This window comes from Sorex araneus, chromosome 1 (genome assembly GCF_027595985.1).
Source record: "Sorex araneus isolate mSorAra2 chromosome 1, mSorAra2.pri, whole genome shotgun sequence".
In the NCBI taxonomy this organism is placed as follows: Eukaryota; Metazoa; Chordata; class Mammalia; order Eulipotyphla; family Soricidae; genus Sorex; species Sorex araneus.
The window spans coordinates 385,648,005-385,667,747 of record NC_073302.1 but is presented as its reverse complement, the minus strand read 5'-3'; the positions used below and the strand labels follow the sequence as shown (position 1 = coordinate 385,667,747).

General features: G+C 38.2%; 1 protein-coding gene across 1 annotated transcript in view; it reads right to left on the bottom strand.

Moving 5' to 3' along the window:
- Positions 1-6,485: 6,485 nt before the first annotated feature.
- The window catches only part of PON3 (paraoxonase 3), a 30,289-nt gene continuing 17,031 nt past the window's right edge, over positions 6,486-19,743 (bottom strand). The window contains exons 5-9 of the mRNA XM_004602195.2: positions 19,306-19,432; positions 15,612-15,812; positions 13,607-13,688; positions 13,100-13,228; positions 6,486-6,672 (exon numbers count right to left, since the gene is read on the bottom strand). Coding sequence (XP_004602252.2) covers positions 6,514-6,672; positions 13,100-13,228; positions 13,607-13,688; positions 15,612-15,812; positions 19,306-19,432 — 698 coding nt within the window. The 3' untranslated portion in view covers positions 6,486-6,513. The remainder of the gene's footprint in view (positions 6,673-13,099; positions 13,229-13,606; positions 13,689-15,611; positions 15,813-19,305; positions 19,433-19,743) is intronic.

Below are 19,743 nucleotides of genomic sequence, written 5' to 3'. Positions count from 1 at the left end.
AATAGCATTAATGGTATTCAGTCCTCTTCCCTGTCCATTCAGATAACCTGGAAGGAAAGGGCATTTAAATATAAAAAGGAGTGGATAAGGGAAACAGGCAGGAATGGGTGAAAATGGAAATCAGGAAGTAAAGTAGGATTAAAAACTATGGTCTGAAAAAAAATCTGGGTATTGTTATTGGCACATGACATTGACTATAAACAAACAAACCCAAAAGCCTATCTGATTTCTATGATATCAAATTTTAAACCAACCAAAAAACCTGTCCTGCAAATATCGTCAAACTCACTTACATATATAGGAAGCAGGCTACTAAAATTGTATCGCCTTCTTGTACTCACATGTGACCTACAGGCATAATAAACAACAAGGTGCAAAATTTGGAATCATTAGAAAACATGGGACTGATGTTGAGGTCTTTAATCCATTTTGATCTGACTTTTGTACATGGTGCTAGGTAGAGGTCTAAGCCCATTTTTTTGCATGTAGCTGTCCAAATTTTGCCAGCACAATTTGTTAAACATGCTTTCCTTCCTCCACTTCGCCTTTTTTGCTCCCTTATCAAAGATTAGATGGTCATATATTTGGGGGGATGTGTCAGAGTATTCAACCCTGTTCCATTGGTCTGCCGTTCTGCCTTTGTTCCAGTACAAGGTCGGCAAAACCCTCCACGACATTGAAGCCAAAGGTATCTTCAAAGCTGACACGCCACTGGCCAAGCAAGTGAAAACAGAGATAAATAAATGGGACTATCTCAAACTAAGAAGCTTCTGCACCTCAAGAGAAACAGTGACCAAAGTACAAAGACAATCTACAGAATGAGAAAGGATATTTATGCAGTACCCATCTGATAAAGGGTTGATAACAAGGATATACAATGCACTGGTTGAACTCCACAAGAAGAAAACTGCCAACCCGATCAAAAAATGGGGTGATGAAATGAACAGAAACTTTTCTAAAGAAGAAATCCGAATGGCTGAGAGGCACATGAGAAAATGTTCCACATCGATAATCATCAGGGAAATGCAGATCAAAACAACCATGAGATACCATCTCACACCACAGAGACTGGCCCACATCCCAAAAAACAAAAACAACCGGTGTTGGCGTGGATGCGGGGAGAAGGGGACTCTTCTTCACTGCTGGTGGGAATGCCGACTGTATCAGCCGTTTTGGAAAACAATATGGACGATTCTCAAAAAATTAGAAATTGAGCTTCGATTTGACCCAGCAATACCACTCCTGGGAATATATCCCGGAGAGGCAAAAAGGTATAGTAGAGATGGCATATGTATTTCTATGTTCATTGCAGCATTGTTTACAATAGCCAGAATCTGGAAAAAACCAGAGTGCCCCAAAACAGATGACTGGTTAAAGAAACTCTGGTACATCTACATAATGGAATACTATGTAGCCAACAGAAAACATGAAGTCATGAAATTTGCATATAAATGGATCAACATGGAAAGTATCATGTTGAGTGATATGAGTCAGAAAGAAAGAGACAGACATAGAAAGATTGCACTCATATGTGGAATATAATGTAACTGAGAAGTACAAGTTAGCAATGATGCAACTTCTGGCAGATATCTCTCTGGACTTAGTTACTAAAATACTAAAATACAGAAACCCAAAACCGAGAGGCCGCTAAGTGTGGTCACTAGACCTCATACCTCTTCATCCTCAGCAATGGAAAACAAATTATCTAATGCTTCCTTTTCAGCAGGTCTGACTTTAGGGGAGAGACTCTCCAAACAATAATAGTGAGTTTTGTTGAAATATTGAATGCAATCAAAGTGAAAGTAAAGTGAAATTTATTAGTTACACGGGGGGGGGCGCTAAGGGTGGGGGGCTAGGAGCGTGGGGGGGGTTAGGGGTGTGGGGGTTCGGGGGGGGAGCTATACTGGGATTCTTGGTGGTGGAATATGTGCACTGGTGAAAAGATGGGTATTTGAGCATTGTATAACTGAAATTTAAACCTGAAAACTTTGTAACTTTCCACATGGTGACTCAATAAAAAAATTAAAATTAAAAAAAAAAACATGAAAAATAAAAAAAGAAAACATGGGAAAGTACTGGGGGCCAAGAAAGAAATTTCTCAATTCCCTGCTGGTGGAATAATCTCATTGACATGCACCAGTAACTGTAGAGTGTATTCTATTTTTTCTTGTTTTAAATTTAGGATTTTTTTTGTTTTACTATGACTCGTGTGGTTATTGTAATTTGTATGTGGAAATGGACAAATAATTTTAATTTCTAGTTTGCCACATGTGGAGTTCAGAGTTATGCTTTGACATATATATTCAGAAATGGATTCAACTTTAGATTCTATACCTTATTGAGGGAGTCAATATGTAAAATGAGTGTTCAGCAGCCAAAATGCAGACTTTACATAAACTGGTGATTGTTAACTAGAATTTATTTTTCCTTCTTTTGGGACACATGTCTCTCCAGGCAAAGGACAACATCCATTTCTCCTTGCAATTAGTTATGTAATGCCATGTGGTTAATCTTTACTATTTTACCAATGGAGCAGAAGTGATTGCTACCATTTTGTACAGTGGTTTTAAAAACTAGGCATTTATTCTTAATATCTACTACCCTTTTTCTCCTTCCATTTTGATGAATAACAGGAAGATTGGTGACTTATCTTCCTTCCGCCCAACAAATAATTAAAGTCTCGTAAGCACAGGTGCTGCAACATGATGAAATCATTTGCTTCTCAAGATCCAATTTACACATAGTTCCCCATTGCTCTATGTTCTGAAGGCCCTATGAGATCACTAATATTAATTTCTCCCTTATATTCTGGCCACCAGAGAGTAGGAGTTCAGTCAAGATATTTATCCTGGGGTCCAGAGAGATAGTATAGCAGGTAAGTCTCTTGCCTTGCATATAACTGACTGGTTACATCACTGGCATCCCATTTGGTCCCCCAAGCACCATCAGGAATAATTCCTGAGGCAGAGCCAGGACTAACCCCTCAGCATTGCCAGGTATGCCCCTCCCCCCAAAAAACCCACAAAAAGTTATTTATCCCTTAATTCAGGGATTAAGATACTTAACCTTGTACACAGCCCAACATGGTTGAATTCCCAGGACCACATATGGTGCCCAGAGCTCTGCCAGGTGTGATTACTGATTACAGAGTCACAAGTAAGCCCTAAGCATCTACTTTTGTGGCCCAAACTCCCACCTACACACACTCTCTTAAAAAAAATTTGTCTTTTCTGGTCTCTCTCTTTGCTGTTATCAGAGGTTTACCATCTACCTATGATTGCTGCAACTATTGGGAAAGTTTCCACTTCAGGCATTCTCTTATAGTCCTAAAAATTACTGAGCTTCTTTCCCATTTCTCCCTACCCAAATGCTAGGGCTAGAGAGTTGTTCTGTGTCCCATTAGTTTTCCTAACCTTCCCACTTCTGTGTCAATAATCCCCTAAAGACATTCCCTCAATTGCCCTGTCAGTATTTCTACTCAGTGCCTTCTATTTCTATTTCTAGTAGTGCCTTCTATTTCTGCAAGATCTTAGCAGTTGGGGTCTCTGAATAATTCTGCCAAGGAAAACTACACATTAGTATCCTTTCTCAATGACTGTAAAAGAAAAGCTAAATATACATATTTTTAGGGCACTGTGTTTTTGTTCTATTTGTTAGTCTAGCCTTAGTATTTTTTTCCCGTTTGTTTTCACAAACTGTTCAAATTTCATGGCATACATTGGTTTACCAACTTTTCTTTTATACCCTCCTATGTGTACAGTATGTATGCTTTATTTTTAATTTCTGAGATTTAATTATTGAACTATTCTCTTTGATGATAATTCTCACCAGTTATGTAATTGGTTTTTAAAATTTATCTTTTAAATAAATGAACTTTTACTTGAGTTGAATCTCTAAATTATTTATTGTTTTTCTGTTTTATTGGTTCACTAATTATTATAACAAATTTTTCCAGCACTCAACATCTTTTAAAAAATGGGAAACTTTAATCATAATGTTGGGTTCTAGGAGCAAAGCAAGTGGCAATATTTTTATATAACCTACATTTAGCAGTCACATATTATCATTTCTAGCATATCCTCTTGATTACATGTACATTTACTATATTTTATGTGAAAGAGAAGTATGCAAGGGAATTAATACCAGGAAAAAATGGTAATTAGGGATCATCTTGAATTTGCCTGAAACACTACTTTGTGCTCTGATCTTCACTATTTTCTTCTTAAAATTTCTTTTGGTTCATTTTGCTGCTATTTTCAATCTCTCATTTGGAATATGAGTACGTTTCATTTTAATGTATAGATGTAACTTTAACAGCTTCCTTATAGGATTTGTCTATAGGAATTTTGGAAGGGGGAGGGCTTTCTCCCAAACTAGCATTCAGAAGCCTAAGGAACACTGCATGAAAGGCATGCACTTTGGTGTGCTCTCTGGTCCCTACCTGTAGGAAATTTGTTAGTATTCCATTAAAGTGATTATATTTTTCTTTGTTTCCTTTGACACATTGGTTGTTTAGAAATGTTTCTTTATTTCCAGATAAGTGTAAAATTTCTAGGTTTGAAAATAATTAGTATGTTTGATTTATTTGTGATCAGACAGCAAAAACTTCTATGGGCCACTTATCCAGCACATGGTCAATTTTTGTAGATCACAGTTATTTATTTTTAAGGTGCTTTCTGCTATTAGACTATCCACTAGGGGGGTTGAAGTGTCATTTGACTTCTGTTCTCCAGACTCTATAGCACTGTAGCACTGTCATCCCATTGTTCATTGACTTGCTTGAGCGGGCACCAGTAACGTCTCCATTGTGAGACTTGTTATTGTTTTTGGCATATTGAATATGCCATGGGGAGCTTGCCAGGCTCTGCCTTTGGGGTGGGATACTCTTAGTAGCTTGCTGGGCTTTCAGAGAGGGAAGGAGGAATCGAACCCAGGTCAGCCGTGTGCAAGACAAATGCCCTACCCGCTGTGCTATTACTCTGGTGACAGCATGCTCAACATTAAGTTTCTTTATAAACTACTCAAAGTTCACGTTTAACTATTTTAAACTATTTTTACCCTTTCAGGTAAAAACTGATTTCAATTCTACTCTGAATTTCTCCTTCCACTCAAGTTATGATGTGGATATTCCATATTATCTTGAAGCTACGCAATCCTTTAAAATTTTGTTAAAATATATTTTATTTATATTTTATTAAACAACTTACTCTAGAATTAATAGGTCCATATTGCCAAAATATAAATTGTCCCTGTAAAAATTAAATAAGTTTATGTAGCTCTATGCTTATAAAGATATCCTATTGTAACCCGTGTCCAAGAAAAATGACTGCATAAAGAAGTTATGGCAAAAATACACAAAGGAATATTACTCGGCCATCCAAAAAGATAAAGTCATGAAATGTACTGTTACATGGAGGGGCCTGAAAAGTATCATTTAGGTCAAGTTAGTCAGAGGAATAGAGATCAACACAGAATGATATCTCTCTTATGTGGAATATAAAGAAACATAACGGTGAAATAATGGAATACCCAAAACAATGGAAACAAAGAACAGAAGAACTGGTATTCCATACAATACATGCCACTTGAAGGGGCAGAGGGATGGGACAAAAAAGGAGTAATGTCTATGGTAAAAGGAAGCATTCGACTGGGAGGAGGAGGTAGTACTAAAAGTGATAAAATGTCATGTATGAAACCCTATCAGCAACAGTACAATGAACCACATAGTGCAAAAATTTATTTTATTTAAAAATTGCCTCCTGAAGAAGCAGACTGGTTAGTCAGATGAAACTGGGGGTAGGGTGGACATTGTTTGAGGGAAGTGAACACTAGTCAAGGGATGTGTGTTGAAACACTGTATGCCTGAAATCCAGTCATGAATAACTGTAATTTCACTGTGATTACATTTTTAAAACTTTAAATATCTACTAATATACTTTGAATTTGTTGATTAAATTGGAAGGAATTTAATCTTCATATGATTTTAGTTCATCTTATCAAAAGTTTAGCATTTCCTTATATTCTAGTCATCTAGTCATTTAATACAATTTTAAATTTACCTCAGAGTTCTATTACACATGGATATTTATTTTGGGATGCTATATATAAATATTTTGTTGCCTAGCTTAGTTGGAAGGAGATAAAGGGAACTGTAAAAATTTAACCAGAATCTTTTTTCCAAGTCTGCAGTTCAGAAGGCTTAAACAAAATATCAGAGTATTCAGAGGTGATTTTGACAGATTTGCTAACATTACGTGAGGTGGACCCCAAACTTGTCATAAGCCACACATCTTATAGAAAGTATGGTTGGATTCTACAGAAAAACAAGAGGTTGGGCTTATTGATGGTCCTTTATTAACTTGACTTACAATTTGTGACTATTATATAACTTCTCACTTCTTTTATTCAGTAAAAATAAAGCCAGACACTCTCTTGTTGATGTTTATTTACTTATATAAAATTGAGGATTTACTTTTATCAAACACATAGACTTTTAGAATACCTGGAGAATATCTAGAGCTCACAGTAAAGAGTTTTGTGAAATATGGTGCCTATGAGAAGCTTCTTTTGGTATACAGAAGCCACGGTGCTGCCTTGAAGCACAGATCCATTGTTGGCATACACAGTGCTGATCCGGGGATGCTGAGACAAAACATTCTGAATGCGAAGTACCTGGAGAAAAAAGATCATTCATTATTAGACTCTATAACCAAACAACTGTCGATGATGACTACCTCCCCAAATACCTTACTATATTTCTCAGAAAGAAAAAAGCTAAAGTCCATAGATTTTCTGTAACACTATAGCACTGTCATCCTGTTGTTCATCAATTTGCTCGAGTGGGCACAAGTAACGTCTCCATTGTGAGACTTGTTGGTACTGTTTTAGGCATACTGAATACTCCACGGGGAGCTTGCCAGGCTCTGCCATGCAGGCGGGATAGACTCAGTAGCTTGCCGTGCTCTCCGAGAGGGACGGAGGAATCGAACCCTGGTCAACCATGTGCAAGGAAAATGCCCTACCCGCTGTGCTATGACTCCAGTCCATAGATTTTCTACTCTTCAAAATGTTTAATCTTTTGACAAAATCAGTCATGCCCTAATGATAGCTATGCCCTGCATGCATTATCTGAAATCAGCCAAATTCTTCAATAGGTAGTCCATACAGTGTTGTAACTTCAGGCATCTCCTCTAGAAAAAGGTAATAATGGATGGATGCACTTAGCTCACTAACAAGCTAACCTTGTTTCTTCTGTGAAAAGGATTTTGCTTTTGTCTGAGCCTATAGCATGTGGGGGAAACACAAGAAGATATGATGAAGTCCAGAAAGAGAATACAGTCTAGAAAGAGAGTAAAGTGAGTAAGATGCTTGCCTTGAAGGTGTCCAACCCAGGTTTCATTCCTGGTATCACATGGGGAACTCAGAACCCTAGCAGGAAGTGTGCCCTGGGCACAGAACCAGAAGTAAGCCCTGAGCATTGCTGGTTGTGGCCCCCAAATTAATAAGGCCCACCTTCCATAGCTGCCAGCAAAATGATCTACCCACTGGCACTGCTCTGCTGATTCTCAACTAAATCTCCCAGGAGATGCATATCTTGCAGATAAAATTTATGGAATCGCTGGTCCCTGCAGCTCAAAACTGTGCCCTCGGGAGGTAGGCAGGCTGCACACCTGCACAGCCAAATCTCCAACGGCTGCATCCACATCCCACCACTGCAGTCATGCCAAGGGCTCAACTCTCTACAAAGAGGTCATTCTGCAAATCATTTTAGGGACCTGGTACCCAGGTTGAGAACTCGGGTGTTTTGAGGAGTCAGGGTGGAAAGCCTCCCCTAGCCCCACCCACCTCCCACAGCCATGTAAACTCATTGGCCCAGACCGTAGATCTTGATGTTACTGGACCGACTGACTGACCGCATGGCAGCCCCATAATGCCTTGCAGAGTAATAAGCAGCTCAATAAATTCTTGGACGAGTGCTTGACAACCCTGTGATCAGGTGTAGCAATTTTCACATTGATTTGTCTTATACTTACTGATTAATATTGGGGTTTGTTTTCTACTCAATTTTAATTCTAGAATTGCAGCAGCCATTGTGGCTTTCTTCTACATTAAAAATTATATATATATATATATATATATATATATATATATAAAGGAATAATGAAACAACACTCTGTTAGTCAACCAACCCATTTATCACAGTGGGAGCCTCCTCAGCCCCACAACCAACCTCCGACCCTCATGTCAACAAAAAAAATCCTGTACTTTGGAATTGAGTAGGACACTTCACTCACTGCCCAGTACTATTATTGATTCCCCAGGATTGGCACACTTTTCTTTGCTAATCAGTAAATATATACACAGTCAGGTTTCCAAACAATCTGGATGGAGTTTACTCAAACAGAAGAGAAAAGGAAAAAAAGAAAACCAGTTGGACAGAAAAATAATGAAAGAAAACCAGTTATATATTCCCAAGTCTTCAGTCTGTACTGACATCTTCTATTAGAGTTTAGATGACTCTTATTTTATTTTGTGGTTTTCATTATTTGTTGTTTTTAGTCTTAAGTTAGATTCTACAGCTTCTTCTTAGATATGTTTTACAAAAGTAATCAAGCTTGAATCTCATGAAGAAAACATTTGCCTCAACTAAAAGTAAAAGTTATCTGTTATCATGAAAAAACTGTCACTGTCATTCCTTTGCTCATCGATTTGCTCAAGCGGGTACAATAACATCTCTATTGTGAGACTTGTTGTTATTGTTTTGCCATAGGTAGCTTGCCAGGCTTTGCCGTGCAGGCAAAGTACTCTCAGTAGCTTGCCGGGCTCTCCAAGAGGGGCAGAGGAATCGAACCTGGGTTGGCCACGTGCAAGGCGAACACCCTACCCCCTGCGCTATTGCTCCAGCTCCATGAAAAATCAAATTATAAAATAAAAAAAATTAAACTTGAAAATATAGGAACTGGAGACATAAAGTGTCTTGCACATAGTGAACCTGGGGTTAATCCCCAGCACCTCATATAGACCCCTGAACCCTCCCAGTAGTGATCCCCAAGCTCAGAGCCAGAAGTAAACCCTGAGCATCACTAGTTGTAGCCCACCAAGCTACTACTATTACTACTAATAATAAATAATCTTTAAAATATAGATAGAAAAAAGATCCTAAATCATTTTAAAACCATCTTGTAGGTTGTACTTTTATTCCCCTAAAACAAATATATATGACTTTAGGGGGACACATATCAAAGGAAAGGGTTGCCTGCTAATTTAGTAACAATTTTTTATAGGCTTTAGGCTCAGGCTAAACTTTTGTTTCTTTTTTTATTTTAGTGATATTTTTTCCTGTTTGTAAAAGAAGTTCTGACTTCTTTTTCATATCAGTGAGAGAAAAAATTTAATGTCTTTTACAGAAAAAAAGCTCAGTATTCAAAGCAAAAATAACTATATGTTCTAATTTTCTCATTGGGGCCATTTATAGGCTGGACTTTGAATGTCGATTTCTCAGCTATCCAAAACTAAATTCAAATGTTTTTGTTTTGTTTTAATTTTTTCTTTTAGGCAATATGATTTACAATGTTACAAGACTGTCAATGGTAGGTTTTATGCATACAGCATTCTAACACCAGATCCTCCAGCATAGTTGTCGTTTCCCTTCACCATTTTCTCAGGATCTGAATCCCCCTACAGCTCACCAGTTCGGGCCCACTCACCATGTCTCACTGCCCTCATAAGCTCCAGTTCTTAGAAACTGCTTCAAATTTTTTTTAATCATCTTATGTCTTACCTTCTCAATGAAGCCTACCTTGATTTTTACTAACTTATTTCTTTCTTTTAATATTTTTTTATCTTTTAAAATTTTTTATTAGTGAATCACCGTGGGGTACAATTACAAACTTATTACCTTTTGTGTTTGTATTTCAGTCATACAGTGATCTTTTTACCCACCCCTCCACCAGTGTCCATTCTCCTCCACCAATGTTCCCAATATCCCTCCCACCACCCCATCCCCCAATTCCCCACCCCGCTTCTGCAGCAGAGCATTCCCTTTTGTTCTCTCTCCTTTTGAGTGTTGTAGTTTGCAATAGAGGTATTGAGTGGCCATCCTGTTCAGTCTATAGTCTACTTTTGGCACGCATCTTTCAACCAGAATGGGTCCTCCTGTAGGAGAACGTGGGGTTTGTCCTTTTAGCCTTGCCTTAGGGAACATAGTTTACCTTAAAGCAATGTCCTTTATGTATGGACACAGGAAGACAATATTGTGCTTATAACTTGGGAGTTGATTGACTCCAACAATATTTATTCCTGGCATCTGCTTTCTTAACTCAGTTGCCCTCAGTTCCAAGCACTCCAAAAGCAGGGACAGGATGGATCCAGGGCAAGTGGTGAGTGATGTGCTACCCTGGCATCGAGATAGGCCAGGCCAAAATGCCACAATACTCAACTATAAGTTGAGAGCATGATCATGGACAATGCTGTCATGATCCAAAAGTAACGATGAGATTAGGATCCTGCTGGGGTTAGGAAGATTAACCTGGCCTGAGGACTGTGGTCTGGAGATGCCCTCAGAAAAAACCAAACTTTATATCTCTTACTGTGCTCATACAGAATGACATTGCTAGAAATATTAGAAGTAGATTTACTATAACTATTTAAGTAGATTACTACCTCACACGCTGACACACCCTTGTTTGGACCCTCACCCTTGAGTGGATCTCCTTAGATGAGATTTCCTTAGATGAGATTTTGTTAATCTCCTCAAGAAATGGTCTTACCCTTCTTCGTTGATTTGTTGATGTTAAACCCACCTTTGTGTCACCACCGTATGTAATTTGCTATATAAACTAAGACTGTGGGGCACTGAGGGGAGATAGAAGAGACGGGGCGGGGGGAGAAAGAAGACAAGGGAGACAGAGGAAGAAGGAGACAGAAGAGGGAGATAGACGAAGAAGACAGAGAGATAGAAGAGACAGAGAGGCAGAAGAAGAAGACAAAGGAAGAAGACAGAGGAAGAAGACACAGAAACAGAGGCAGAGAGCCAGGCGCAGAGAGCCAGGCGCAGAGAGACAGACAGAAGAGAGCACAGTGGCACACACATAAGCAGAGCACCTAGTGAAAGAAGTGAGAGTGAGCAGGACAGAAAGGGGAATATTAGAAGATCCAGAGAGAGATCGAGAACGGGAAGGAAGCAACGAGAGAGACGGGAGTGTATAGAGAGGAGATTGGAATAAACTGCGATTGAGACCAACCAGCTTGGCTCCGTTCCTTCCTTCGCCTGCCTCATCATCGCCATCAATCTCCCCAGGGTGGGGGAAGCGGCTGGAGACTACCGAACGCTGGCAGCGGGAGAGATAGAGCCCCGCTGGGCCCTCTTCTCTTTTGTGTTTTTACACATCCTCCCAACATCCTTTACTTGGTGTTTCCTTTTCTATCTCAGCTGCCTTTTCCCCCACCATATGAGGCCAGTTCCCAAGCCATGGAGCAGACCTCCTGGTCCTTATCTCCACTACTCTTGGGTGTTAGTTTCCCACTCTGTTACTTTATATTCCACAGATGAGTGCTCTCTTTCTATGTCTTTCTCTCTCTTTCTGACTCATTTCACTTAACGTGATACTTCCCACATAGATCCACTTATACGCAAATTTCATGACTTCATCTTTTCTAACAGCTGCATATTACTTCGTATACCTATTATTTGTTGTCTGCCCTCCTTCATAAGAGCTGGAGATGAGTAAAGGGATGTTTGCTCTTCTGACATACCTTAAGAATTAGAACACACTGGCAATTTATGAATGTTAAAATAAAATAAAATATGAATGTGAAAATGTCTATTTTTTTGGCTGTTTTGGGGACCATATTTAGCATTGTTGGGGGAGTAAAAGTGACTAATTCCCAGCTCAGTACTCAGGGGTTACTCCCATTGATGCTAAGGGAATCATTATTACAAAAATTGATGTCAGGGTTACTACATGCAAATCATACACTCCATTTCTTTTCACTTTCTCTGGCCACTAGAATCTTCCATATAATTCCCTGAACATGTATATACTGAGAATTTTATTTACATTTTTATTCTTAAATTCACTGCCATAGAAAACACAATGCCTTATGCTATTTTTTAATGCAATACAAAATTCAATGGCTTTGTGGGAAATAGCTTGAAGTGCTGGAGTGTTAGCTCAGCTCACTAAAGTCCTGGATTTGATTTCCAGTGCTTCAGATACCCTGAGCATCAACTGAATGATGAGAAATGATGGTTTCACTCCAAAAATACCCCAAATTTCAATGGTTTATCTTACTGAAAAGAGGTATATTCAAAAACACAGATAACATATTAAAAATGAGATTTCTTGAACATCATCGTGCATATTAGAAAATACAGGGTCTGGATTCACTGGGTAGAATGCTTGCCTTGCATGTGGCCCACTTGGTTTGATCCCTGGCACCTCATGTGGTCCCCCAAGACCTGGCAGGAGTGCAGTCAAGAATAAGCCCTGAGCTGGTGTGGCGGAAGGAAGGAAGGAAGGAAGGAAGGAAGGAAGGAAGGAAGGAAGGAAGGAAGGAAGGAAGGAAGGAAGGAAGGAAGGAAGGAAGGAAGGAAGGAAGGAAGGAAGGAAGGAAGACAAAGGGAAAAAGAGGAAGGGAGGAAGGGAGAGGGGGAGAAGAAGGGGGTAGGGAGGGAGAGTGGACAGATAAAAATAAATATTTTTTAAATTACAGAGACTTAAACCCTTTGCATTTCATGTTTGATGATATACATATATTTTTATATATATGATGCTCTTGTACATATGTGCCCCTTTGCCTAAATTCAGGGCTTGCTTACAGTGTAAATATTGATTAAAGTATGACAGACGGTTTGACTCAGTACAAACAATCATGTTCATGCTTTTCAATTATTCCCAGTAGTAAATAAAACTGTTGGAAGGCCAATACCTGTGGCTTATAGAGTTAATAGTCTTTATCCTGCCAAATCATTATTCTTTCTATAAAATTTATTCATTTTTTTGAACACCAAATGTGATCCACTAAGTTCTCTCAAGTTGCTTTGATAAATTGTTATTATAGATTTTACCTGAGAGCTCAAAGAAGCTTAGAAATTTACCTCTGACCCTGGAGGGTCCTCCGGGTTATAGTGCAGCAACTTCATGCCATTAGGATGACATCCTGCCAAAATGTCTCCTGTGTCTGGATCAATAGTTAAATTATCCACTAAGGTGCCCAAGTGTATTGCCTGTGGACAGAGAAAATAGTGGTGACACTGTTTCAACTTTCTCCCCTCCCCCATTCTCTACCAGTCCCTTCTGTCCCCTGGAGACATGTGCTCTGCCACTTGAACCACACCCTTGCTACTAAAATTGGAATTTTTACTATTTTTAGTAATCCCACTCCCACGGCAGAGCCTGGCAAGCTACCCATGGCATATCTGATATGCCAAAAACAGTAACAATAAGTTTCTCAATGGAGATGTTACTGGTGCCCACTCGAGCAAATCGATGAACAACGGGATGACAGTGCTACAGTGCATTAAAGAGAATACATTCCTAGATAAAGTGTGGGAACTAATCTAAGAAACCGCATTGTGTGGGCAAGATGGGGTATGTATATTTACCTTTAGCTCTGTTAAATCCCCGTTATCATGTTTTTTTAACACATGAATGTTCTGAGCCAATACATCCGCTACATATATATACCTTTTAATTAAAAAAAAACAACATTTAAACAGATAGGAATAAGAGATAAGACAACTCTTACTTTGGAGAAGAGGGGAAAAATTATCAGTAGTTCAAAGTGCAACATCTATATTCTTTTAAACCATAATGATAGAATATACTGTTGCAGTATTTTTAATATTCTAGAATTGATTCCTATATGGACTGAATATAGGATAAGGCTCTAAAGTAATGAAATTTGTGTTTCTGGATGACATATAGAACAGTCTCATTACTTAGAGTACTACTTTACTCTTTATACTGAATGAAGCTAAGTGGACTTCTTTGAAGGCCAAAAGACTATATTTCCAAGGATGAGTGCTCAAAAAGAACTTTGAGATGAACATAAAATTAGTAACAATCATTTTTATGAAGAGAAAGAACACTTAGAATTGTTTTCCACAGGGATCATCTATATTAATCATCTCCAATTTATATATTAATATTCATTGCAATTCTCTTTTAAAAATATTTCCATTTTAAAACACTTTAAAAGTGTTTCTCATAAAATTTCAGGCTGCATAAAATACTTTTTCCTCATGGAGATATCATCTTAAGAAAATCAGAAACATACAATTGAAATGCTAAATCTAAGTTGAACCTTCCTCTTTGATAAGAACTTTCAAGTAACTTAATTAGTATAAGTGGTTGAAGACAACTAAAGACATTCTAACCTCATATGGGACAAAGGTAGAACACATTTTTTAAAAATGTTTTAGGTTAGTGTAATTCTAGAATCATGCAATAATTTAGAATAAGGGCCATATAATCTTGAGTCCATCTCATCTCATTGGTGGGAACCAGAGTGCAAACAAATGGATGCTAAAAATCACACATTGAAAGTACAGTATGTAGGACATTTGCCTTGCATGCAACTGATCTGGGTTTGATTCCCAGCACCCCATTTGGTATCCCAGTACTGCCAGGAGTGATCCTGGAGGGCAGAGCCAAGAGTAAGCCTAAGCACAGTTACGTGTGACCCACAGCACCCTTCTAACAAAATCATACATTTTATTTTTTTTTCATTTTATTTTATTTTATTTTTTAAATTTTTTATTAGTGAATCAATAGCACAGCGGGTAGGGCATTTGCCTTGCACATGGCTGACCTGGGTTCGATTCTTCCGCCCCCTAAGATCCCAACAAGCTACCAAGAGTATCGTGCATGAATGCCAGAGTCTGGCAAGCTACCCATGGTGTATCCGATATGCCAAAAACAGTAACAAGAAGTCTCACAATGGAGAGATTATTGGTGCCTGCTTGAGCAAATTGATGAGCAACAGGATGACAGTGACAGTGATACTGCACATCAAATTAGTGAATCACCATGAGTTACAGTTACAAACTTATGAACTTTCATGTTTGCATTTCAGTCATACAGTGATTGTTTACTCAGTTCTCCACCAATACCCATTCTCCTCCACCAATGTTCCCAGTATCCCTCCCACCATCCTCACCCAATCCCCACCACCCCACCCTGCCTCTGAAGCAGGGCATTCCCTTTTGTTCTCTCTCCTTTTGGGTGTTGTAGTTTGCAATAGAGGTATTGAGGGGCCATCCTGTTCAGTCCACAGTCTACTTACGGCATGCATCTTTCAACCGGAACAGGTCCTTCCAACATCCTCTACTAGGTGTTCCCTTCTCTATCTCAGCTGCCTTTTCCCCCAGCATGTGAGGCCAGTTTCCAAGCTGTGGCGAAGACCTCCTGGTCCTTGTCTCTACTACACTTGGGTGTTATTCTCCCATTCTGTTACTTTATATTCCACAGAAAAATCATACATTTTTTGTGAAACTTGGTCACACCAGATCCCTCCAGTTTAATCGTTAGGAAGCAATAATATGTTGTACCGGAAACCGTCTACTAAAATATCAAGGAAATAGGACAGAAAATTATAAAGCCACTTACTTTTTATCTAATGAGATTGTGATACCATTGGCAGAAATAAATCCTTTGGCTACCACTTTGATCTCTCTTGGACTATAGTAAAGAACAAAAGTCCACGGCAGACTCAAGAACATTTCAACTTGCATCAAAAAGAAGTTGGTAAAATAGTGGTCTCTGGTTACATAGAATTGTTCTGGTCCAATAACTACTATGTCATTTAAACTAGAATGAGAGAGAGAAAGGGTGAGAAAAAGAGAAAAATTTCATGGAATATTGTAATATCCTTATTGATGTCAAAATTACTAAACCTCTAAAACCTCAATACGTTCATCAATTTGAAAAGCAAATATGAAAGAGTATAGATTAAAGACTCCCAAGTATATTAATTTTCAATTGTCCTGATTTTCTTTAGCCATTTGGTATCTACTTTCTTCCGCAGAAATCAATAAAATCATATAAATATAACGATAAGCCACAAAATTCATATCTAATGTCTTTTGAAGTAATTGCCAAACCAAAACAAGTCTCAAACTTCATACTTGTTTTTGTAAATGTTAACAATGGTTATCTATGGTGGTAATATTATATCCACCGTAAAGTTTAGATTAAACTTCTCCATACACATACAGCTTTAACCAGTGGAGTAAAGGGAAGTATGTGGCTTCTGTATGAAGACTAAGAGAGAGTTCATGGTCTACCTTTATTCTCTGACTCTCCCAGAGTAACCAGCAAAATTTATACACATAGTGTTTAATCCTCCTAGGAACCTACAGAAAGACCATATAAAATGGGGTCCATAAATCACCTACATGGAAATGGAACAAAAGTGAGAAAATGAAACTTTGTGGCATTGAGTTTCTAAAGACATTAGGATTTTTATTTTCTATAATTGTAGTATAACCCAGGTCATCTAGACTTTTATATTTTCTCAAGATAGGTGAGGTTTTAAGTACTATTCTTCTTTATTTATATTCTTCAATACTACCTCGGCAGAGCCTGGCAAGCTACCCGTGCGTATTGGACATGCCAAAAACAGTAACAATAAGTCTCTCAGTGAGAGACGTTACTGGTGCCCACTCGAACAAATCGATGAGCAATGGGATGACAGTGCTACAGTGCAATACTACCAAAATAAGATAAGTTTTACTTTTTTCTTATTTTTTAAAGTTTTAAATTTAAAACCAAAAAAGGTAATAATTTTTATTTTAGAAAGTAAAATAAAATATGTCATGAAAACATGCTAAAAATATAGATCAGAAGCCCAGAAATAGTACCACAGCTAGGCAAGTGCCAACCAGTCCCCAGTACCGAATGCTTCTCTAATCATCACTGTGTGTATCTCAGAAGTTTCCCAAGCATCTCTCATGTGGCCTGGATTATCTCTGACAGTACAGAGCTTGAGTAGTAGCACATGATGGGGGCTTGCATCGAACCAACGAACTGGTTGACAAAAAATCACTAGTAGGATTCCCCACTGCCTCCTGAACACCCAAAATATTTTTTAGATTAAATTTAAGAAAGAAAAAGTTGCGTGTATCAGGCTATAGTTTGAGGTTTTGATGTGTCATAACTTTCCAAAGTTCAAAGGTTCAAAGTTTTATATGTGTGTGCGTGCACGCATGTGTGTGTGTGTGTGTGTGTGTGTGTGTGGTGTGTAGCGAGTGATTAAACTCAAGTATCATGCATTTAGGCATGAGTTTTGCTGCTGAACTTCATCCTGACTCCTGGGATATTATCTTTTGGGGGCTCATCTGACTTATTTCTTTCTCTCATAATCCTGACAGCATAGGTTAAATTAAGTTCCCTTTTCCTTTGTTTCCATCTCTGTTCTATCCCTTTAGATGCTTTGTCAAGGTGTACATGTCCTTTAAAGTCCTCTTTAGGCCAATTTACCTTTACCTTCCCTGCTCCAAATGAAGCTACTTAAACCAAATTCCTCATAGAGTTTGACCCAGGGTTGCAAATTAACAGTGCTTGACATCTCATCTGTTATAGGTGTCTTGGTTGCCTGGTAGTGTTAGTATCATAGCACAGAATATCACCAAACTTGACTTACACATTTACAACCAGAAATCTGCAGGAATCCAAGCCCCTTGAGGAAAACTTTTGGCTGACAGGAGCTGGACCTTGTAGTTAAACTTCTCTTGTTCTGAAATAAGGCCTATCTTGCTTGCTGGAGAACAATCCAATTATTTCAGTTACTTAGCACTGCCAACATGAAAATGCACTTGCTGTAGCTTCTCCCCGCTGTGAATACCCTAGTGCTACAATAACTGAGTACCATAAACTGGGATACCTAAAACAACAGCACCTTGTTTCATAGCTCGAAAAGCCTGAAGTCTAAAACAAAGGTGTTTACTGTGAAGCAATGGGTGTTGGAACATTGTTCGACAGAAACCCAATTCTGAGCAATTTTGTAACTGTGTATCTCACTGTGATTCTACTCTAGCTCTGCATTCTAAGACTGTACTTTTAATTTTTATTTATTTATTAATTTTGGTTGTACTTTTTAATCAAGGCTGAGTTTTATGAGAAACTCTTCCCATGAGGTGTTTTATTACCTCTGGTCCTCACTCACAATCACCAGAGAGCTTATCCAGGGCCATGAAACAAATCCCCATTTTTGTGAGGAGACTGAGGCACAGATCAAGAGACTTGAGATAAGAGATTCTCAGTCACATCTTGGAAGCTCTGGTCCCTACTTAATGCCTCAAATCCAGCACAATGCATCATGGGAGGACTTTGCTATCCTCACTTCCCTTATTTTCTTCTGCTCTCTGCTCTTGTTGGGCCCAAATTTACTGAGGAGAAATACTTACATCATGTTAAACAAGAAGAGGAAAGGGCAAAGAAGGAGAGCCTCCTTCTTTTTCTTTTCTTATTCTACTGTTCCATGGAAAAATTAAGTGCTTCTCTTTTGGAATCTGGCTTTAAGTATTGAGCCTCATTTTCTAAAAGGCAAATTATTTTTTTTTCTGTTGTGTCTGTAACACAGGCAACTTATTTTCTAAAAACCATACTCTTTTTCCCAACACAGTAAGAAGGATATTCATAATTGCAATATTGAGCTCAACTTTGAACTCAGATGGATATAGCTTTACACGGTAGTTCTACTACTTATAAATTACATAACAGGCAATCACTTAACCCAATACTTCTTTAAATCTCAGTTTACTTGGGCCAATTACTAAAAGCTGTTGTGAGAATTAAATACTTCGGCATAATGCATGGCACTTTGTCAACACTTAATAAATACAATTTTAAAGTATATGCCTGCATATGCTTTTAAATTTTTTCTTTAAAACTCTCACTAAACAAAGGAATTGTCTATATGGAGGTTGGTTATAACACCCAGTGGGTGTGGCTCAGAACACGAGCTACCAGAACAACTAGAAAAGGGTGTAGGTGTTGAAAGAGTGCCCAATGATAGGTATTGAGTTACTGTGGTAGGGAGTCTGGGATTAGAGCTGAGAAGCAAATCGGCACCTTTATAGGATTAAAATGCTTTGTAAAGGTTGGAGGATATAAGGATATTCAATATTTAATGCAGCAATTTCTGTTGAGGTGCTAGGCAATGCCACCATGGGAACTTTAGAAAGCTTTAGGAAAAAAATGCTACACAACAGAAGTTTTAAAAAGCCTTTTGAATCAAGAAAACAAAGCACACAGCAGAGGTACAAAATAAATAGAAGAACAAAATACCTTAATTTCATACCTTTGGAAAAGTTCATGTTTTATGGTTTTCAGATGCGTGATAGAACGTTGCTGTTCCTCAAACTTAAATATTTCCACAGTGGATGTCATGTGGGGATGATTCACAACATAAAGATACACAGTATGGTCTAAATCAGGGGTGGGAAGGGGTGGAAGGAACATAAATTTCAAGTTTATATCCATCGAAACTATTATTAAACTTGACATAGAACTTAGTCACTTTCAAGGATTTTTCTTATTCATCTTTAATTGAACTTCACACCATATAAGCAAATCAGATAAATACCAGACGAGTAAAAATCAAATTAAATTTTCATTTTATTGAGAAATTGATCTTCAGCAGATAGATGGCAATGTCAGCAATTTTACTATCAAGTGGTAGAACCAACCAAGACATTTCTGCAATAAACTCTTCAGCCTCACTTGTCTGCCCTCTCTA